Source organism: Dendrobates tinctorius, unplaced genomic scaffold, assembly GCF_039654945.1.
Source record: "Dendrobates tinctorius isolate UK_male_01 unplaced genomic scaffold, ASM3965494v1 ptg000209l, whole genome shotgun sequence".
Classification (NCBI taxonomy): domain Eukaryota; kingdom Metazoa; phylum Chordata; class Amphibia; order Anura; family Dendrobatidae; genus Dendrobates; species Dendrobates tinctorius.
The window spans coordinates 7561016-7585498 of NW_027361876.1; the positions used below are offsets into that span (position 1 = coordinate 7561016).

General features: G+C 42.9%; 1 protein-coding gene across 4 annotated transcripts in view; it reads right to left on the reverse strand.

Moving 5' to 3' along the window:
• The window catches only part of PLEKHG7 (pleckstrin homology and RhoGEF domain containing G7), a 92777-nt gene that overhangs the window by 63608 nt on the left and 4686 nt on the right, over positions 1–24483 (reverse strand). For 3 of the 4 annotated variants that reach the window (XM_073554272.1, XM_073554270.1, XM_073554271.1), the window contains exons 2-3: positions 4465–4919; positions 4204–4383 (exon numbers count right to left, since the gene is read on the reverse strand). In XM_073554272.1, the coding sequence (XP_073410373.1) occupies positions 4204–4383; positions 4465–4899 (615 nt within the window). In that variant the 5' untranslated portion in view covers positions 4900–4919. Of the gene's footprint in view, positions 1–4203; positions 4384–4464; positions 4920–6080; positions 6360–24483 lie in introns of those variants that run through there. The other variant, XM_073554273.1, reaches the window with a different exon arrangement.

A 24483-nucleotide genomic window follows, 5' to 3' on the forward strand; every position in this document is an offset into this window, starting at 1 on the left:
TGCGCATGTTATGTCTGTATTGTTGGGCCATACTTTACTTTTCTAACACTGAACATGGTGAGACGCTGCTATGTGTTGGGCAAGATAGTTACCTGATGCAGGTATGAAACATTCCCTTTAACAGTCCATATTTCTGATGAAACTATTGAATTCCACTTGATTTTACTTAATTACACCATAATCGCTCCTTAAGGTATAGTAGGTTCAGTAAAGTAGACCTTTCTCGAGTCTAGGAGTTACATCCAGAATAAGGTAAGCTCCTTACTTTCTGAACGAGGGCCAAGATTGCAAATCTATACTACAACTTGTCACCACTTTTTTCAACTGCAGATAATAACTGAAAAATATGATGAAATACTGTTCACACTTCCAGCACGGTTTTCACTCATAAAAGAATCCATAGTCATGGACAGCTCCATGTAGGCCTTATACACTTACAGTGGAGAATGTCATGTTTCCCTATTGTTTTTAACGATTTTATGGCAAGGAGTTTGAACAGTGAGCAATTTTATTATTATTATTATTATTTATTTATATAGCACCATTGATTCCATGGTTCTGTACATGAGAAGGGGTTACATACAGATTACAGATATCACTTACAGTAAACAAACTAACAAACACATACTGATATAGAGGGGAGAGAGGACCCTGCCCTTTCGGGCAATAAAGGGGCTTCAACAAAAAGTGGCACGGGGACAGAGATACACACAGTCCGGCTACACACAGGGACAACCTTTAAAATTTTGATTCTGACCAGAAAGGAAAAACAACACTCTATTGTGGTCTTGTGTTCTGTAAAACCCCGCTTAAGTCTGTTTCACACATCAGTTTTTTTGGTCAGTCAAAATCCGCTAAAATGGCAGATAACGGATCTGTTCCTGTACTGACAACAACGTTTGGCACCTGACCGTTATTTTAACGGATCCGTCAAAGGAAGAATTTTAAAGGAACCGCTGCCTGGGGAAGGAGAGAGAGAGAGAGAGAGAGAGAGAACACCTATCTCTCTTGGTGAAGGTCTCCACCCAACTCCTTGAAGGCAGGAAAAATTAAGAGCACCACCCAATATCACCCAATTTCAATACTCCGAAACAGCAATATAAAATGTACATATGAGTATTAGTAAAACTGTACAACTTTGGTGCTGCAGGCAATTTTGATCTTAATTTGGGGGCGGCAGGCAGACCAGGCAGCTGCCTAGGGCCCCCGCTCCCCCAGAGGTCCACAGCTAGCGGCACATCACACAGCCGCTATGGGGCCCATGAGACAGGGGGGCCCGGTACAGTTCAAAGCAATGATGATGCCGGTATAGTTCAAAGCAATGATGGAGGAGAGAGTGTCAGCTGATGTTCCCTCTCCCATCATTCCCCGCTCTGCCTCTGACACTGCGGGTGCGCGATGACGTGTGCCAGCAGTGCAGCCACTGAGACAGGAGCTGGGAGCAGAGTGGGCACAAGGAGAGGTGAGGATTGTGTTTTTTTAATGTAACAGTGAGTACTGGACTGTGGGGCCATTCTTGGGGGGGTATATGCTATGTGGTGCTGTGCTATATACCTTGTGGGGCTGTGCTATATACCATGTGGTGCTGTGCTATATACCATGTGGTGCTGTGCTATATTCCATGTGGGGCTGTGTTATATGCTATGTGGTGCTGTGCTATATACCATGTGGGCTGTGCTATATACCATGTGGGGTTGTGCTATATATCATGTGGCGCTGTGCTATATACCATGGTGCTGTGCTATATACCATGTGGTGCTGTGCTATATACCATGGTGCTGTGTTATATACCATGTGGTGCTGTGCTATATACAATGTGGTGCTGTGCTATATACCATGTGGGGCTGTGCTATATACTATGTGGTGCTGTGCTATATACCATGAGATGCTGTGCTATATACTATGTGGACTGTGTTATATACTATGCGGCTGTGCTATATACTATGCGGCTGTGTTATATACTTTGTGGCTGTGCTATATACTATGTGGCTGTGTTATATACCATGGGGGTGCATTATACATTATATTCTATGGGGGAAGCTGTGCTATATAATATGGGAAGCTGCATTATACTCTATGGGGAGGTGGGCTATTATATTCTATTTGGGGAATACATTATATTCTATGGGGGGCTGTATTATATTTATTATATTCTATGGGGGGTGATTGCATCATACTCTATGAGGGGGCTACATTATACTACTGTATATGAGGAGGCTACATTGTATTCTATGGGGGGCTAGATTATATTGTATGGGGGCTTCAGTATACTTTATGAAGGGCTACATTATATTCTATTGGGGCTGCATTATACTATATGAGGAGGGCTACATTATATTCTATGGAGGGGCTACATTATACTATATAAGGGGCTGCATATATTTTATGGGGGGCTGCATTATACTCTATGAGGGGGCTGCCATATATTCTGTGGAGGGGCTACATTCTACTATTTGAGGGGGGCTGCATTATACTCTATGGGGGTTACATTATATTCTGTGGGGTGGCTGCATTATGCTATAAGGGGTGGCTGCATTATACTATAAGAGGGGGGCTACATTATATTGTATGGTGGGGCTGCATTATACTCTGGGGTGGCTGCATTATACTATATGTGGGCTGCATTATACTGGATGGAGGACTATGGGGAATAAATTATACTATATTAAGAACTATGGGGTGCATTATACTAAGGGAAGTAAATTGTACTACATGGATAACTGGCGGTGTATTATACTATATGGAGCACTATGAGTAGAGTATTATACTATATGGAGGACTGAGCAGTGTATTTTAATATATGGAGGACTATGAGGAGTGTATTATATTATATGGAAGACTGAGTAGTGCATTATACTATATGGAGGACTGAGTGTATTTTAATATATGGAGGGCTATGAGGAGAGTATTATACTATATGGAGGACTAGGAAGAGTGTATTATACTATATGGAGGACTGAGGAGTGTATTATACTATATGGAGGACTGAGTGTATTATACTTATGGAGGACTATGGGGCACATTATATTATATGGAGGACTATGGGGTGTAAACTGTAGATGTGCTGCTGATAACATGATACTGTATGGTGATCTGTTAGTGATCCATTAGTGATTGTTCTGGCCCCAGCATCCTTTCTCAGATGGTGGAAAGGGGCCGGGAAACAAGTGTCGAACGACTTCAATATTGTTGATCACACTCATTTACCGTCCTGAACTTAGCACATGTAAATACAATCAAAATGCTTCTGTGTGATGTGCAATATGTTAGCATTTGGGGCCCCATTTTAAACTTTGCCTAGGGCCCCACTTTGCCTAAAACCCGCCCTGGGGGTCGAGGCTTGTTTTCCATTACACACATCTGCACCACAATATATACCCAATATATCTTTAGGGAATACTGATGGAGGCACAGAATGGCACCTGTGAAGACAGGGTGGACAACAAATTATCATCTCCATTGACTTCTAGTTAAAAACTAATGTATTTTGACTGAAGACGCATCTGTTTCTAATGTCATTGTTTCATTTTATGTAGATTATGTCACTAACAAGGAAGTCACAATAAAATCAATCATATATATTTTAACATAAAACTGATAGGGCAATGTATCAATAAAAGATATATGTGAACAAAGCCTAATTATTACCGTACTCCTGCCTTTTTATATTTTCTGAAAATGTTTGGACTAAGGATGAAAGCTGTATTCTGATGAATATAATTGAAAGTAAATTGTCACCAGGTTTTTCCACACCTAATCTGAGACCAGCATAATGTAGAGACAGAGACCCTAATTTTAGCATTGTATGACTTACTGGGCTATTTAATGTAGTTCTGAAAAAAAAATCATTGTTTTTTTTGCGTGAAATGATCATTACAGGACTAATAAATCTGCTGTCACGTAGTCCTCCATATTCATGAGCACTGTGTAACTCCACCCCCACAACTGATTGGCAGCTTTCTGCCTATGCAAAGTGTACACAGGAAACTGTTAATCAGTGGTGTGGGCGTGGTTATACAGAGCTCAGCATTCAGAAAACTGGTAGATATGCAGCGAATAAAACAATGATTTTATCAAAACTGCATCAAGCAGCTCAGTAAGTGATACATTAATGGAATCAGGGTCTCTGCCCCTACCTCATGCAAATCTCAGATGGGGTAGCAAAAATCTGGTTATTCTCTTTAAATAAGGAATATGTTCTACCTTGGCACAATGGATCGGTATTTCTGGATCTTCTTTTGCTTCCGTTGCAGCTGTTCCATTGTGGTTGTTATCAGGAGACTTTTCATCATCCGTATAATTAGTGTGGAGAGCGGCATCTACTAACTGATCATAGGTATCCATAGTGTCTTCTACGTCCGGAGACACACGAGAAACATCGTCCTGAGGATGTGACATAGCCACGTTAACGGTTAGATGGTAGAGATGCAGTGTATAGTCACAAGGACAATCTGAATAACTTACCGCCACACTTTCCTCTTTGTGAATTGGAAACTTGGAGACATCAAAAACATCCTGTAATGACGTGTAATTCCCTATAGTGTTTTTCCTCAGCCTCCTCAATGTTGGGGAAGTAGAAATCCTGCCAGGCGCTTGTCTATCAAACTGAAAGGGTGTACTGAAGTTCCCATCTGTCTCCCTTAAAATAAGTGGAGCAATATTTGCTTTTTTGTGCAATTTCTCTAATGTAGTCTTGGGATTATCCAATATGAGCTGCTTGTTATTTAAATTAGGTCTGTCATTTTCACTATTAAAATTTAATTCGTCAGTCTTTGCTTCTGAAGGAGATGACAAGCTGACGTCAAAAACGTCAACATTATTATCTTCATCTGTGTATTCAGTAATTAAAATGTCCTTCTCGTCCATGTTCTGGAAACAAAAGTGAACTGGCTCCAACATCTTTCTCACATTTCCATCACCTATAAGGGAAATCACCATCAATGAATAAATGAATCTGATAAAAGTGATAATACATTCAATATACTGTATGTATATATATATATATATATATACCGTATACAAAAAGGAAATCTTTCATGCATACTATAATAATTACAATAGACTAAACACTGAATTTATTTAGTCAGCAATAAGATGCATCATATTTCACTTAGGCCTCTTTCACACATCAGTTTTTTGCCGTCAGGCGCGATCCGGCTTTTTTTTGTAAAACCGGATCCGGCGAAATGCAATGCCGGATCCAGTTTTTCCCCATTGACTTGCATTAGCGCCGGATCAGGCCGGATGGCATTGCGTTTCATCCGTTTTTTGCCGGATCCGGCTACTTGTCTCATTCCGGCGTCTGGAAAAAACGGCTACTGTAACGTTTTTTGTCTCCGGCGAAAAAGCCGGAAGCGCCGGATCCGACACTTCCGGCTTTTTGCTACAATGAAAGTCTATGGGCGCCGGATCCAGAAAAAGACGGATCCAGCCACCGGATCCGTTTTTTTAAGTCTGCGCATGCTCAGATCCAATTGGCCAGCCCCCAGGAAACAGATATAACCTGCTAGATGGATCCAGCAGAAAAACGGATCCGTTTCTACAGTTCTCCAAAATTTATGCCGGATCCGTTTTTTCTAAAAATAGCCGGATCCTGCCTGACGGCAAAAAACTGATGTGTGAAAGTAGCCTTAGGTCTTGATTGGAAGAACATGATGACAGCAGGCCAACAGAAAAACATGTTGTGTTTTTCTATTCATATCAACAGTATGTATTATTGACTATTGTATGCATTACTATTGATTCATCTAGTATTGGATGACAAGCAAGTCTTTGTACATGTAATTAGTGCCTGAGAAATTGGCAGATACAGTTGTGGCCAAAAGTATTGACACCCCAGCAATTCTGTCAGATAATACTCAGTTTCTTCCTGAAAATGATTGCAAACACAAATTCTTTGGTATTATTATCTTCATTTAATTTGTCTTAAATGAAACAACACAAAAATAATTGTCCTAAAGCCAAATTGGATATAATTCCACACCAAACATAAAAAAGAGGGTGGACAAAAGTATTGGCACTGTTCGAAAAATCATGTGATGCTTCTCTAATTTGTGTAATTAACAGCACCTGTAACTTACCTGTGGCACCTAACAGGTGTTGGCCGTAAATAAATCACACTTGCAGCCAGTTGACATGGATTAAAGTTGACTCAACCTCTGTCCTGTGTCCTTGTGTGTACCACATTGAGCATGGAGAAAAGAAAGAAGACCAAAGAACTGTCTGAGGACTTGAGAAACCAAATTGTGAGGAAGCATGAGCAATGTCAAGGCTGCAAGTCCATCTCCAAAGACCTGAATGTTCCTGGGTCTACCGTGCGCAGTGTCATCAAGAAGTTTAAAGCCCATGGCACTGTGGCTAACCTCCCTAGATGTGGACAGAAAAGAAAAATTGACAAGAGATTTCAACGCAAGATTGTGCGGATGTTGGATAAAGAACCTCGACTAACATCCAAACAAGTTCAAGCTGCCCTGCAGTCCGAGGGTACAACAGTGTCAACCTGTACTATCCGTCGGCGTCTGAATGAAAAGGGACTGTATGGTAGGAGACCCAGGAAGACCCCACTTCTTACCCTGAGACATAAAAAAGCCAGGCTGGAGTTTGCCAAAACTTACCTGAAAAAGCCTAAAACGTTTTGGAAGAATGTTCTCTGGTCAGATGAAACAAAAGTAGAGCTTTTTGGGCAAAGGCATCAACATAGAGTTTACAGGAGAAAAAAAGAGGCATTCAAAGAAAAGAACACGGTCCCTACAGTCAAACATGGCAGAGGTACCCTGATGTTTTGGGGTTGCTTTGCTGCCTCTGGCAATGGACTACTTGACCGTGTGCATGGCATTATGGAGTCTTAACACTACCAACAAATTTTGCAGCATAATGTAGGGCCCAGTGTGAGAAAGCTGGGTCTCCCTCAGAGGTCATGGGTCTTCCAGCAGGAGAATGACCCAACACACTTCAAAAAGCACTAGAAAATGGTTTGAGAGAAAGCACTGGAGACTTCTAAGGTGACTTCTAACACCTGTGGAGAGATCTAAAAATGGCAGTTTGGAGAAGGCACCCTTCAAATATCAGGGACCTGGAGCAGTTTGCCAAAGAAGAATGGTCTAAAATTCCAGCAGAGCATTGTAAGAAACTCATTGATGGTTACCGGAAACGGTTGGTCGCAGTTATTTTGGCTAAAGGTTGTGCAACCAAGTATTAGGCTGAGGGTGCCAATACTTTTGTCTGGCCCATTTTTGGAGTTTTGTGTGAAATGATCCATGTTTTGTTTTTTGCTTCATTCTCTTTTGTGTTTTTTCATTTAAGACAAGTTAAATGAAGATAATAATACCAAAGAATTTGTGATTGCAATCATTTTCAGGAAGAAACTGAGTATTATCTGACAGAATTGCAGGGGTGTCAATACTTTTGGCCACAACTGTATGTCTATCAGTCCGTAGTCTTTTTAACGTTTCACAAACATATCCTATTTACACATGTAGGGTAATTATGGCTGTCTACATAACTTGGCTGTTTAGATATACCTGCAAGAAGATTTAAAGGGAATGCGTCAGTAGGATCAACCCTCCAAAGCCGTCTATATGGGCATCTCCAGGTGCTTCTCACAAAATTAGAATATCATCAAAAAGTTAATTTATTTTAGTTTTTCAATACAAAAAGTGAAACACCCCTATTAGGCCTCATTCACACATCAGTATTTGGTCAGTATTTTTCATCAGTGTTTGTATGCCAAAACCAGGAGTGGACCTTACATAGAAAAACTATAATTGAAAGACTGCCACCTGTTCTGTGTTTTGGAGACACTCCTGGTTTTAGCATACAAATACTGAGGAAATACTGATCAAAAATACTGAAGTGTGAATGAGGCCTTATATAGAGTCATTACAAACAGAGTGAGCTAGTCCAAGTGTTTATTTCTGTTAATGTTGATGATTATGGCTTACAGCCAATGAAAACCCAAAGTCATTATCTTAGTAAATTAGAATACTTTATAACACCAGCTTGAAAAATGATTTTAAAATCCAAAATGTTGGCCTCCTGAAATGTCTGTTCAGTAAATGCACTCAATACTTGGTCGAGGCTCCATTTGCATCAGTTACTGCATCAATGCGGCGTGACATGGAGGCAATCAGCCTGTGGCACTGCTGAGGTGTTATGGAAGCCCAGGTTGCTTTGATAGCAGCCTTCAGATCATCTGCATTGTTGGGTCTGGTGTCTCATCTTCTTCTTGACAATACCCCATAGAGAACTATGGGGTTAAGGTCAGGCGAGTTTGCTGACCAATCAAGCACAGTGATATCTGTGATCCGATGTCTTATTCCTGAAAAATCCACATTTTTGTTATATGTAAATGAGTTAAGATCTATGGGCCGGTGTTAGCACCACGCCGGGTCCCTGCTCTGACAGGCAAGATCTCCAGAGTGTCAGTTCATTCATTGCTGTACATGAATACAGTGTAGGAGACCAGTGATCAAAGTAAAAATTATACATGTCCCACAGTGAAAAAGTGTAAAAAAAAAGAAATAAAATATGTAGAAACGTTAAAAAAACACACAAAAATGTGCACAGAAAACACTGAAATCTGTTTCGCCACTCAATACACAGCGTTTCTGATAAAACAATAATAAACAAAAAAAGTACACATATTTGGTGAATGCCATAAAAAAAAAATGCCAAAAATTTAACTTTTTCATTATAGTGACTCACAAAAAAAGTGAATAAAAAGTGATCAAAAAGTTATATATATATATATATATATATATATACAGTATATATAAAAACAAAAATGCCAAACTGTCCCACAAAAAAGAAGCACTAATATAGCTCATTCGGCAGAAAAATAAAAGAGTTACAGCTCTTAGAATAGGACAGTGCAAAAGTAAATTCACTTTGCTAAAATATTGTTTTTAGTGTGTAAGGCTAGTTTCACACTAGCGTTTATTCCACGCAGCGCACGGCGCCGCTAAGCTCCACCCCCTGCCAGCTCCCTGCCCGCCCCATCCGGTCATCGCCACCTACTATCGCACATGGACGCTTGCGATCTGCGCACCCTATCTTTAGCATAGGCTGCGCAGATCGTGCGCTGGCTGTGCGCTAGTAGGATTTTGGCGTGCGCTGCGCACTTTTGATAGTGCGCGCCGAACGCAGCATGTTGCATTTCGGCGTGCACGGCGCACCTTCAAAAGTGCGCAGCGCACGCCAAAATCCTACTAGCGCACGGCCAGCGCACGATCTGCGCACCCTATGCTAAAGATAGGGTGCGCAGATCGCAAACGTCCATGCGCGATAGTAGGCGGCGATGACCGGATGGGGCGGGCAGGAAGCCGGCAGGGGGCGGGGCTTAGCGGCGCCGTGCGCTGCGTGGAATAAGCACTAGCGTGAAACTTGCCTTAGAATAGCAAATCATAAAAAAAGTATATAAATCTGCTATCGCTGTAATCATACTGACCCGACAAACAAATTGGTCTTATCACTTTTACCGCACGGTGAACCACGCAAAAAAAATAAAAATAAAAACATAACTGAATTGCTGGGTTTTGTTCATTCTGTGTTTGAAAATTTTGAATAAAGAGCAATCAAAAAATATTATGTACCCAAAACTGCTACCAAAAAAATCTGCAACTCATCCTGCAAAAAAAAAGCACTCAGACAGCTCTGTTCGCCAAAAAATAAAAAAGTTACAATTCTCAGAATATGGTGACAAAAAACCCAGTTTTTATGAAAAAGCATTCTTATTGAGTGATAGCAGCAAAACCTAAAACCTAAAAAAAACTATATAAATCTGGTTGTGATTGCACTGACCCGAAGAATAAATCCGCCTCATCACTTATTTTACATGGTGAACTGTGCAAAAATAAGAACTAATCTTGTACTGCTCTCTATTTGTTCATTCTACCTCCCAAAAATCAGACTAAGGCTCGGCTCACATTTATCCTGCACTTGCATTATGTACCCCAAAATGTTGCCAATAAAAGTTCTAATATATCCAGCACAAAACCAGCCCCCACTCAGGTCCGTCATCTGTCACTGGAACTATAGGGGGTTCCCACATTACAGGAAGAACAAAGACTTTGGAAAAGCGACATGGCTCCCACCCCCTGAAATAAAATCCATTGAATTCTACCCTCCCAAATCCAAATGTCCCCATACTGAGCCTCACTGTGCCTAAAGTACAGTAAGAGGCCAATGTTTGGCATTATTATAATGGAGAAAAGGCATTTAATTTACGGTTGCGTATCATCACAAGCACATGCTCGGCACAATGTATGGCGGTGCTACACTATATGTCCCCCTCCCTTTAGGGTATGTGCACATGCTGCGGATTGTAGTGCGGATTTGGCCGCGCAGATTTTGTAAAATCCGCAGTTAAATCTGCAGGTCAAAAGACCTGCGGTTTTACCTGCGGATTGCTCTGCGGTTTTGCCCTGCGGTTTTTCATCTCCTCAATGGAGGAGATGGCAAACCGCAGTGGAATCTGCAGAAAGAATTGACATGTCAATTCTTTCTGCGGTTTCAAAACCGCAGGAAAAATCCGCACCATCTGCACTGCGGTTTTTTATTCCCAAAGGGAATAATGGTACTGTACACCGCAGGAAAAACTGCTGCGGACCCGCAGCGGCCAAAACAGCTGCGGAACCACAGCAGAATCCGCAGCGTGTGCACACACCCTTAAGGGTAGCACTGCCCTTAAATGCCATGTGCACTGCCTGTCCCGGGAACAGTCTGTTGCTGCAGTTGCACACAGTCTGTGAAACAGGTCCAGGGCAAATTCCTGCTTTCCAGCAGAAATGGCGCAACAGGCAAAACAAAACCTCAAATGCAACAGTTACTCCTGGCGGTATCGGCCGCATCACTCCCAACTCTGGGAGTGTTCCAGGGCTCCTTTTGCCCGCCGGGACGAAGAACAGTCCCCGTATATCCCATTATTTTACTCCAACGCTATATGGTGCAACGAACACTAACATTCTTCTCAGCAGGAAGTTTTTATAGTTCAACCTGCATGCGTCACGTGCTGCTTTATCTGAATTATTCCTTGCCTGTGTTCAGGCTGACGAGGACTCTGCAGCTGCAGAGTCCGTAGGCTGCCAGGACGCAGCAGAGGCAGTGTTGGGCTGGGAGGTAGATGAGGCACAAGGAGCCGACCGAACCTGGTCCGGGCCGGCATACAGTTCCATATCCTCCTCTGAACATAAAGTCACTGCCACCGCAAAATAGTCCCTGGGGCAGTCCTCTTTATAGAAGGAGACCCAGTCCGCTTCATGCAGGTTGGTGCCCGCCTTCCGTATCAATCCAAAGCCTCGATTGATGTCAGTATAGACAAGCTGGCTGCGAGGACGACAACTGACCATAGCACCCCCACCTGGTTGGCGCAGCTCTGCCCAGATCTCCTTCTCCCACTGCTTCTTTCGTTCAATCACGCCCGCAATCCAGGCAGACTGCCTGGGGGATGGAAATGGGCCCTCCACAGTCTGATGGAAATTAGATGCTCCCAATGATGTGCTAGCATTGGTGGTAGGCTTGACCACCTGGGTACGATGGCCGGGCGACAAATCAAGGGTCCCCTGTTATGATTGAGTCACTGTAGGAGGCAAAAACAGAAATGCTAGCTAAGTCCAGAAAACCAGAGAAGTTGGCAGCTATCGGATTGCAGACCCCTGAACCTATCAACAACAACTAGCAGTAGCTGTGGGGGGTTCCTACGGTGCCCTAGACCCCTCGATCACAGCCGGAGAACTACATAGCCTAAAGAGAGAAAGGGAAATCTAAACTGCCCCAGAGCAGACCCCAAAGCAATAGGCAGCCCCCAACATGTAATGATGGTGAAGCAAGAAGAAAAAACACTAACACAGATAGAAAGATGGACTGAGCAAATGATGGGGCCCAAGCTAACTAGATAGGACAGGATAGAAAAGCTGCTGTCTGCAATCTGCCAAAAACCCTATCAAAACAAGAGCCAACAGACTGACAGGGAAAAAGGCCCTGAAGACGCTAGGCTTCAAAAAGACTATGTCAGTACTCAGGTATTTTCTGAAGACAGAGCAAAAAGACACAAAGGAATTCAGCTCACCCCAGCAGAGAATGGCAGAATCCAGAAAAGCAAGGCAAAATAAAACCAAAACACAAATGCAAAAAGCAAGGCAGAAAACTTAGCTTTTGAGGAGCAGGAATCAGACTGGTCTCCTAGAATTCCTCAGAGAACTCACCAGCGAGGCAGAAGGGCATCGGCTGCCTTATATCCAGTCAGCAATTCCCGTCACCCAGTCATCCTCTACCAGCTCAGGTGTTTGGTAATCAGCCTCACTACCTTCCTTCACCAGAAGAGGGAGTTCATCAGACCTCAATGGTGAAGGGGAAAATGAACTCATAACAGTCCCCGGGTCATCATGCTGTGGCTCACTCCCCGGATTATGCAACTGGGGGACAGACCAGCCTTCTGGGGTGTGAGGCCGAGGCAAATACCAACCCTCCGGGGTCAAGGGCCAAGGTGTACTCACCACCTCCGGTCTCAGCAGCCTGTGCTTGTCCGTCCCGGGCCGTGCCCGTTGGATTCCTCCTCAGTCGCAGCTGTGGAGGCCCTGCCCGGCCTTTACTTCCGGCGTAGGTTCCTCCAGGGCGGTTGCTGTTTCTGATGTCCTGGCTCCTGAAGACAGTGTTCCTGCTCCGGAAGGCGTCATAGCCCTGGCTCCACAAGAAGAGGCTCCAGTTCCCTCTGATGTTCCAACTCTGGCAGCCGTCTGTTCTGCTCAGGTGACAGCACTGGAAAGCGGTGAGTCCAGAACTCGTCTACAACTCCTCCTGGTCATCCAGGTCGTGTCCTCTCCTCTTCCTGCTGCCATTTCCACTCCACTTGGCCTCCTCTCCTGCAATGGGTGTTCCATCACTGCCAGTGCCGTGTCGCGTAATGGCATTGCGCAGCTGCATGCAGAGTTTTCTTGTGGGCCCCGCCCGTTCCAAGGTGGGGTCGAATCCAGCCACTTCTCCCATTTCCTAGCAGCCTGTGGCAGAGGACGAGGTCTTCTTTTTCTCAGGCGCAACCTCCATGGGTGGGGCAAGGAACATTGTTGGACAGATTTTCGTGCCATCTCTACGTTGTCATGCCCACAAAATGTGTCATCATAGTTGTCGTTCTCCTTATTGGCGCCAATGCCCATCATCTGCAAGGCCGCCATCTTAGTCACAAACAGAGTGTCAGTTAAGTCCAATATTTCAATCACATCCAGGATTTCAGTATCTTCTTTCTTCACAGCATCCCCGCTTCGGAAAGCTGCAGGATTCTGCTGGCTATGCCAAGTGTGAGGGAGTGCCAGGGCCGTAGTCATGGATGAGAATATCGAGTCTTGTGCACTCTGGTCTCCCGTCACATGCAAAAAATGTCCCAATGTCAGTGTACCCGTTTCTCCATTATCCGCACCTTCAGGGTCTTCTCTACATTGCTTAAGGCCCGCTCCGGTTGTTTGAACACAAACAGAGACACAGTCCAGTTGCAAATTTAAATGCAATACTTTACTTCTTTCTTTGCACAGCACATCCTTTTTAGATACAACATCAGCATAGGGTTCCATACAGTCCACATCCTCCACTTTCCCTGCACTTCTTCCTACGGCCTTCAGTACATGCCCAGGTCGTACCGCCTCTTGCAGTAACGCAGTGTCCTCCCTGTTCAGACTTACTATATTTAGGAGTTCCCTTGTCCGTTTAGCCCCAGATATGAGGGTATCAGCCCATGAAGTAAGCTGCCACATTATAGAGCCACCTGCGTCCCCATACTGATGTGGCCTCAGCTGTAGTATCTGTTCCACCACTGCTGTCACACTGCTGCTAAGGCTGCACTTCTGGCTCATTTGGCCCTGGATGGCTGGGTTCCTGGCTTCGAACGTTACGGAGCTACTGGGTAGCTCATGCTCTAAAGCCCATGTGAGCTGTCCGGGCTCTCTACCCCTCTGCCTCTAACCAGGAAATTGTTCCTTCCTTACCCCAGTTAACACTTCCTATAGTTAACTATATACACTATACAAGATGTCATGTACCCCATCTAGTGGCCCAACTAAGGTATTACACAATACAATGCACAGTAATATAAAACATTATATACATAGCAGCATGAAATCACATTTACATAGTATGGTCACACTCTCACTACTTTAAGAACTGGAACGTGCTTAAAGGGGTAGGGGTGTATCCCAGTCTATGTAACCACTTACAGATGCACATTGACAAGTGAAGTTTCTACAGTGGGGTTATTTTTTTTTTCTGCTGTTCTTGCACCTTCAGGGATCCGCAAATGTCGCCCGAAAACTATTCTAGCAAAATCTGTGCTACAAAAGCCAAATAGTGATCCTTACTTCTCAGTCATGATGTGTGGCCTAATTTCTGTAAGTTCAGTAATTTCTGACATTTTTTCCGCATTCGGGAAAAATTGAGCAATAAATTGTGGGGTCTTGTTTCATCTATTAACCCTTGTGTGCCTGCCAAATTTGTAGCAAATACAAAAATTACATTTTTACTGCTAACATCTCATATTTTCACATCTTAATGTCATTCTGTGAGGCACCTATGGATTCAAAATACTCACTACACCCCTAGATTAATTCCTTGAGGGGTCTAGTTTCCAAAATGGGGTCACTTTGTGGGGGGTTGTTGCTGTTTTCAAATGTTAGGGGATCTTCAAATGCGACATAGCATTCACAATCTATCCCAGGTAAATTGCGATCTTTCCTTTCCTAGCCCTGTGTCCAAGCAGAACTTTTTGACCACATATGGGGTATTTATGAAGGTATAATCCAGCTCAGGAAGGTCCGTTAAAAACTTATTTTTTATTGAAAAAATGTCTTTCATAAAATTGGTTGCATGTCATAAAAAAATCACAACCCCCATCTGAGAATATAACGTGGGCAGACGCGTTTCGAACAACAGTTCTTAGTCGTTTCATGCAAGGACTAAGCGCTGTTGTTCGAAATGCGTCTGCCCACATTATATTTCCACATGGGGGTTGTAAATTTTTATGACATGTAACCAATTTTATGAAAGATATTTTTTTCAATAAAAAATTACGTTTTTAACGGACCTTCCTGAGCTGGATTAAACCTTCATGACTTACTTTTTTCCTGCTACACTGCAGTTTCCATGCTTGGATTCCGGGACCGACTGATGGGTGAGCTGACTTTTTTCTATACTTTTTCGTACACATGGGATATTGTTGCATTCTGGTCAAATGGTGCAACAAATTATGTGGTCCATTTTCTCCTATTGTCTATTGTGAAAAAATACAAATTTGGAGCTAAAACAACAATTTAGAGAAAAAAATGAAAATTTTCAATATGACGACCAAATGTTATCAAATTCTGTGTAGTACCTGTGGGTTCAAAATGATCACTGTGCCACTGGATAAAATTCTTGAGGGATGTAGTTTCCAAAATGGGGTCACTTGTGGTTTTTTTCACTGTTTAGGCACATCATAGGCTCTCCAAACTCAAAATCACGCCCAGAGACTATTCCATCAAAGTCTGCGTTTCAAAATGTCACTCCTTCCTCTCCGAGCCCTGCCATGCACCCAAACAATGGTTTTTCATCCACATATGGTATATCGGGATACTCAAGAGATATTGAACAAAAATTTTCTTGTACATTTTCTCCTGTTACCCTTGTAAAAATAAAAAAATTGGGGCTAAAAGTACATTTTTGTGGGGGAAATGTGATTTTATTTTTATTTTCACAGGTCTACGTTATAAACTGTGAAGCACCTGGGGGTTCAAGGTGCTCATGACACATCTAGATAAGTTTCTTATGTCCTCTAGTTTCCAAAAGGGGGTCACTTTTCAGGGGTTTCTACTGTTTAGATATATCAGGGGCTCTCCAAATGTGACATGGTGTCTGCTCTCAATTCCAGCCATTTTTGCTGTAGAAAATATACAACAAATTTTGAGGTAAATTTTTTCCTGTTACTCTTGTGAAAATAAGAAACTTTGGGCTAAAAGTACATATCTGTTGATAGAATGTGATTTTTTTTTACTTTCACAGCTCTACGTTATAAACTTCTGTGAAGCACCTGGGGATTCCAGGTGCTCATGACATCTCGATAAGTTTAGTTTAGTTTCCAAAATTGGGTCACTTGTGGAGGGTTTCCACTATTTGGGCACATGAGGGGCTCTCCAAACGCGACCTGGCATCTGCTCTCGATTCCAGCTGTTTTTGCATTCAAAAAGTCAAATGGTGCTCCGTCCCTTCCGAGCCCTGCTGTGCACCAAAATAGTGGATTTCCCCCACATATGGGGTATCGGCATACTCATGAGAAATTGCACAATAAATTTTAGTGTCCATTTTCTCATGTTACCCTTGTGAATATAATAAATTTGAAGCTAAAGAAACATTTTTGTGAAAAAAAGTTAAATGTTCAGTTTTTCCTTCCACATTCCTTTAGCTCCTGTGAAGCACTGGAAGGGTTCATAAACTTGAATATGGTTTTGAGTACTTTGGGAGGTGCAGTTTTTAGAATGGTGTCACTTTTGGGTATTTTCTCTCATTTGGGCCCTCCAAAGTCACTTTAAAGGGAATCTGTCACCCCATTTTCGGCCTATAAGCTGCGGCCTCCGCCATCAGGGGCTTATCTACAGCATTCTGTGACGCTGTAGATAAGACCCCGATGTAACCTGAAAGAGAAGAAAAACAAGATAGATTATACTCATCGGGGGCGGTGGCTGTCGCGGTCCGGTCCGGCGCCTCCCATCTTTTAGAGATGACATCCTCCTCCTTACTTCTGCCATGGCTCCTGCGCAGACATACTTTATGTGCCCTGTTGAGGGCAGAGTAAAGTACTGTAGTGCGCAGGCGCCGGGAAAGGTCAGAGAGGATCCCGGGTTGAGTATAATCTACCTCGTTTTTTCTTATCTTTCAGGTTACATCAGGGGCTTATCTACAGCATTACAGAATGCTGTAGATAAACCCCTGATGTCGGTGGATGCAGCTTATAGGCCAAAAATGGGGTGACACATTGCCTTTAAATGTGAGGTGGTCATTAAAAAAATGTTTTGGAAATTTTGTTGTAAAAATGAGAAATCGCTGGTCGACTTTTAACCCTTATAACTTCCTAACAAAAAAAATTTTGTTTCAAAAATTTTGCTGATGTAAAGTAGACATGTGGGAAATGTTATTTATTAACCATTTTCTGTGATATAACTCTCTGATTTAAGGGCATAAGAATTACAATTTTAAAAATTGCTAAATTTTCAAATTTTTGCCAAATTTCCGATATTTTCACAATTAAACGCAAGTCATATAGAAAAAAATTTACCACTGTCATGGCGTACAATAAGTCATGAAAAAACATTCTCAGAATCAGTGGGATCCATTGAAGCATTCCAGAATTATAACCTTATAAAATGACAGTCGTCAGAATTAAAAAATTTGGTCCGATCATTAAAGTCAAAATTGGGGTTAAACGACCACCAAACAGGAAATATTTAGTGTTTCATTAGGGACAACTGCAAGGCGTTGGTATGTTATCTCCATGTTTGCGTGTGTTTACTCCTGGTTTGCCGGGGTTACACTAGCGTAGAATATGGACGAGTGCTATGTGAGAAAACATCACATAGCACTCAGCCCAGTGTTAATCTATGGGGCAGCTCACATCAGCGAATATTTTCTCATGCCGAATTGGCATGCGAGAACAATCGCTGCATGCTGCGATTTGCACTGAGACTCGAGACGATAGGAGCACAGTAGCATGACACTCGGATCCCGCTCGCAGCAGAGCAGGAGCCGAGGGTCATTAGCATATCGATCGGATGCTCTCACATCAGATGCCATACGCTAGTGTGACCCCAGCCGTACTCTGGTTTTCTCCCAGACTCTAAAGACATACTGATAGGGAAATTAGATTGTGAGCCCCAATGGGGACAGAGATAACGATGTCTGTAAAGCGCTGTAGAATTCATGGCGCCATAAAATAAAATAAACAAATATTTACAGATCAGCCGTCATTTAATGACGCAAGTCGGGTGATATAAACCAACCTTTACGGTATGGACACGCATATATAAAGATATTCATACATATGGATACAGTGTAATCATAGAGATCTTGTCTCAGCCACTACACTGACAATGAGGAGGCAAATATTTTCTAGTCATAAGTAAATTGGAAATGTTAGATTCCTTAAAAATCTACCTATTATGCACAATGCACACAAAGGATTTTCTTTGGATCGGAAGAAGAACATATACAGTTGTGGCCAAAAGTATTGACACCCCTGCAATTCTGTCAGATAATACTCAGTTTCTTCCTGAAAATGATTGCAAACACAAATTCTTTGGTATTATTATCTTCATTTAATTTGCCTTAAATGAAAAAACACAAAAGAGAATGAAGCAAAAAGCAAAACATTGATCATTTCACACAAAACTCCAAAAATGGGCCAGACAAAAGTATTGGCACCCTCAGCCTAATACTTGGTTGCACAACCTTTAGCCAAAATAACTGCGACCAACCGTTTCCGGTAACCATCAATGAGTTTCTTACAATGCTCTGCTGGAATTTTAGACCATTCTTCTTTGGCAAACTGCTCCAGGTCCCTGATATTTGAAGGGTGCCTTCTCCAATCTGCCATTTTTATATCTCTCCACAGGTGTTCTATGGGATTCAGGTCTGGACTCATTGCTGGCCACCTTAGAAGTCTCCAGTGCTTTCTCTCAAACCATTTTCTAGTGCTTTTTGAAGTGTGTTTTGGGTCATTGTCCTGCTGGGAGACCTCTGAGGGAGACCCAGCTTTCTCACACTGGGCCCTACATTATGCTGCAAAATTTGTTGGTAGTCTTCAGACTTCATAATGCCATGCACACGGTCAAGCAGTCCAGTGCCAGAGGCAGCAAAGCAACCCCAAAACATCAGGGAACCTCCGCCATGTTTGACTGTAGGGACCGTGTTCTTTTCTTTGAATGCCTCTTTTTTTCTCCTGTAAACTCTATGTTGATGCCTTTGACCAAAAAGCTCTACTTTTGCTTCATCTGACCAGAGAACATTCTTCCAAACGTTTTAGGCTTTTTCAGGTAAGTTTTGGCAAACTCCAGCCTGGCTTTTTTATGTCTCGGGGTAAGAAGTGGGGTCTTCGTGGGTCTCCTACCTTTCAGTCCCTTTTCATTCAGATGCCGACGGATAGTACAGGTTGACACTGTTGTACCCTCGGACTGCAGGGCGCTTGAACTTGTTTGGATGGTAGTCGAGGTTCTTAATCCGACATCAGCACAATCTTGCGTTGAAATCTCTTGTCAATTTTTCTTTTCCGTCCACATATAGGGAGGTTAGCCACAGTCCCGTGGGCTTTAAACTTCTTGATGAAACTGCGCACGGTAGACCCAGGAACATTCAGGTCTTTGGAGATGGACTTGTAGCCTTGAGATTGCTCATGCTTCCTCACAATTTGGTTTCTCAAGTCCTCAGACAGTTCTTTGGTCTTCTTTCTTTTCTCCATGCTCAATGTGGTACACACAAGGACACATGACAGAGCTTGAGTCAACTTTAATCCATGTCAACTGGCTGCAAGTGTGATTTAGTTATTGCCAACACCTGTTAGGTGCCACAGGTAAGTTACAGGTGCTGTTAATTACACAAATTAGAGAAGCATCACATGATTTTTCAGACAGTGCCAAAACTTTTGTCCACCCTCTTTTTTATGTTTGGTGTGGAATTATATCCAATTTGGCTTTAGGACAATTCTTTTTGCGTTTTTTCATTTAAGACAAATTAAATGAAGATAATAATACCAAAGAATTTGTGTTTGCAATCATTTTCAGGAAGAAACTGAGTATTATCTGACAGAATTGCAGGGGTGTCAATACTTTTGGCCACAACTGTAAAAGTGACATTACATCATTCAAATACTCCTACTCATACCTGCCCCTTTATCATATCAGGTTATACAATCTGATGGCGGTTTTAGAGATTTCTAGAAATGGCAGTATGTTTGATTATCTGAAGTACAAGCAGACTGCACTATGGATGCGTTATCTAATTCTTATCACTAGCAAATCACTTCGTCTAATGTCTTTTATGTCAGTCTCTGGGTTAATGACACTGAGTCACTTGGTGTCTGTTTACCTTCATCGTATTTTAGCTATGTCTACCTGAGCCCTACTTTCTGTCTTTACTGATGTCTGTTTTCCCTTTTCTGTATTTCCCCCTGAGCCATAGATTTGTGTAACATCACCAGTTATGATCTCTATTCCTAACATGCCTTCAAGTGCTATCAGGTGCTTTTTAGTCTCTTGCAAACCAGCATATGATCATGTGATTCCTACTGTAATCTGCTAACGTAGGCCGTGACATTCTCATTAGTCTAACAAGGGAGAAAAGTCTGAAAAAATAACAAAGTACTGTATGTATGTGAAATTCTCAAATGTTAGATTATCTTTTTTTTATAAGGAACATCCCTATATTTCTTGAGTCTTGATTAGAGGCAGCCTGATGCTAATCACTAAAACAGAAGGGCAGAATCCCTCAAGTGAGTGCCACTCTCCTTGAATTTGGAGACAGGCTCAATAGACTTGGAGCTTCTGCATCTTTGTTTTATTAATTGTTAGTCTAACGTCTGTGCCACTTCCTGTCCCCTCTGCTTCCATTTCGGCCACTGAGCGGCACTGTGCCATTATTGTCGGTGACGTACAACAGCTTCAGTCCTGTTTTATTTCTGGGAGTTTTGATGCCAATAAATCTTTCTGATTTTGTCTGCGAAGTTACCTCTTGGTATCCACCTTGCGTGACAAACCTTTCTGCCTGCCAGCTTGCTCCACGAGTCAGTCTTTGTGGCCCCACCCCAGGGCTTCCTGTGTAACGAGCCCATCACACACAGCGAGATCGCTAGCGAGATCTCTGATTTTGTGACGCATCAGCGATCTCGCTGTGTGTGGCACACATCAGCGACCGGTCCCCCCGTCGGGTATCGATGATCGTGCAGGAATGTCCTGGGCCATTTTTTGATCGTTGCTCTCCCGCTGGGCAGCTCACTGCGTGTGGCAGCGGGAGACCAACGATCAGCGAGCTCCCAGTGCTGTAAGCAGATGCTGGGAGCTGGTATCCAAGGTAAATATCGGGTAACTAAGCGCGTGCGGCGTTTAGTTACCCGCTGTGTACCTTGGATACCAGCGTGCTCGCGCTGGGAGCTGGTATCCAAGGTAAACAGCGGGTAACTAAGTGCCGCACGCACTTAGTTACCGGATATTTACCTTGGATATCAGCTCTCAGCACAAGCACGCTGGTATCCAAGGTACACAGCGGGTAACTAAGCGACGCGCGCGCTTAGTTACCCGATATTTACCTTGGATACCAGCGTCCTCACTGGTCCTGATCGCTGGTGAGTCTGCTGGTGACAACGATACGACCTGGTCAGGATCACTGGTGCATCACTACTTTCACAACACATTAGGAGACCCCAATCAGAGGACAATAAAACATCCGGACTCCTTATCTATGAACTGGTCCAATATTTATGTTTCTCCCTCTCCCATAATGATAGTTCTGCTTCAGGTCACTTGTCTCATCTATTGCATTTTTTCTGTGCTGTGTTGTGCATATATATGTGACTCTTCAGATGTTGTATTAGTCTAGCCTAATGAAGAGACCTGAGTAGAGTTGAGCGATACCGTCCGATACTTCAAAGTATCGGATCGGAATGGATCGGCCGATCTTTAAAAAAAGTATCGGTATCGCCGATTCCGATACCGGAAGTCCCATTCAAGTCTATGGGACTTCCGGTATCGGAATAAGAAAAACCCTGTTTTTGCCTTGTACAGCCCCTCTGGGGTCTGTACGGGCCTTTCGGGGGGCTGTGCCGGCCTGCCAGGGGGTCTGTGCAGGCTCCGGTGGTCTGTGCCGGCCTGCCGGGGGGCTGTGACGGCCTGCCGGTGGTCTGTGCAGGCTCCGGTGGGCTGTGCCGGCCTGCCGGTGGGCTGTGCCGGCCTGCCGGGGGGCTGTGCAGGCTCCGGGGGGCTGTGCCGGCCTGCCGGGGGGCTGTGCCGGCCTGCCGGTGGTCTGTGCAGGCTTCGGGGGTCTGTGCAGGCATCGTCCGATGGGACTACAAGTCCCATCGGGCGATGCCTGCTACCATGACAGTGATTGACACATTAGCCAATGATGGGACAGTAGTAGTCCCATCATCCGGCTAATGTGTTGAATGTAAAAAAAAAAAAAAAAAAAAATTACATGCTACATACATGCTACATACATACAACATGCATACTACATACATGCTACATTCATACTACATACTACATACATGCTACATTCATACTACATGCAACATACATACTACATATATACTACATACATACTACATGCATGCTACATACATACCACATACATACTACATACATACTACATACATACTACATGCATGCTACATGCATGCTACATGCTACATACATAACACATATATACTACATGCATGCTACATACATACTACATGCTACATACTACATATATACTACATGCATGCTACATACATACTACATGCTACATACATACTACATATATGCTACATGCATGCTACATACATACTACATGCTACATACATACTACATATATACTACATGCATGCTACATACTACATGCTACATACATACTACATATATACTACATGCATGCTACATACATACTACATGCATGCTACATACATACTACATGCTACATACATACCACATACATACTACATATATACTACATGCATGCTACATACATACTGCATGCTACATGCATGCTACATACATACTACATGCTACATACATACCACATATATACTACATACATACAATACATTCATACAATACATACATAGACATACAGTACATATAACATAGAGTAACATACTTACCAATACTTGTCACATTGTTCCCCGAAGCCATTGTCTTTTCCGGAATAAATATTAACATAACAAACCACAAAAATACTCACCCACGATCCGAAGCAGTCCACGAGTGTGTCCCACGACGATCTTGGGTAGATGCTGCAGTTCTCTACCCAAGATCGTCGTGGGACACACTCGTGGACTGCTTCGGATCGTGGGTGAGTATTTTTGTGGTTTGTTATGTTAATATTTATTCCGGAAAAGACAATGGCTTCTGGGAACAATGTGACAAGTATTGGTAAGTATGTTACTCTATGTTATATGTACTGTATGTCTATGTATGTATTGTATGAATGTATTGTATGTATGTAGTATATATGTGGTATGTATGTAGCGTGTAGTATGTATGTAGTATGTATGTAGCATGCATGCAGCATGCAGTATGTATGTAGCATGCATGTAGTATATATGTAGTATGTATGTAGCATGCATGTAGTATATATGTAGTATGTATGTAGCATGTAGCATGTATGTAGTATGTATGTAGTATGTATGTAGCATGTAGCATGTATGTAGTATATATGTGGTATGTATGTAGCATGTAGTATGTATGTAGTATGTATGTAGTATGCATGTAGCATGCAGTATGTATGTAGCATGCATGTAGTATATATGTAGTATGTATGTAGCATGCATGTAGTATATATGTAGTATGTATGTAGCATGTAGCATGTATGTAGTATATATGTAGTATGTATGTAGCATGTAGTATGTATGTAGCATGTATGTTTTGTGTATGTAGCATGCATGTAGCATGCATGTAGTATGTATGTAGTATGTATGTAGCATGCAGTATGTAGCATGTATGTAGTATGTATGTAGTATATATGTAGTATGTATGTAGCATGTAGTATGTATGTAGCATGTAGTATGTATGTAGCATGCATGTAGTATATATGTAGTATGTATGTAGCATGTAGTATGTATGTAGCATGCATGTAGTATATATGTAGTATGTATGTAGCATGTAGTATGTATGTAGCATGCATGTAGTATGTATGTAGCATGTAGTATGTATGTAGCATGTAGTATGTATGTAGCATGTAGTATGTATGTAGCATGCATGTAGTATATATGTAGTATGTATGTAGCATGTAGTATGTATGTAGCATGCATGTAGTATATATGTAGTATGTATGTAGCATGTAGTATGTATGTAGCATGCATGTAGTATGTATGTAGTATGTATGTAGTATTTTTTTTTTTTTTTTTTTAACATTTAACACATTAGCCGGATGATGGGACTACTACTGTCCCATCATTGGCTAATGTGTCAATCACTGTCATGGTAGCAGGCATCGCCAGATGGGACTTGTAGTCCCATCGGACGATGCTTGCACAGACCCCCGGACATCAGCACAGCCCCCCGGCAGGCCGGCACAGCCCCCCGGCAGGCCGGTACAGACCCCCACAGGGTGCACAGACCACCGGCAGGCCGGCACAGCCCCCCGGCAGGCCGGTACAGACCCCCACAGGGTGCACAGACCACCGGCAGGCCGGCACAGCCCCCCGGCAGGCCGGTACAGACCCCGGGCAGTCCACACAGCCCCCGGCAGGCCGGCAGAGACCCCCGGAAGGCCCGAAATGACGGCGCATCA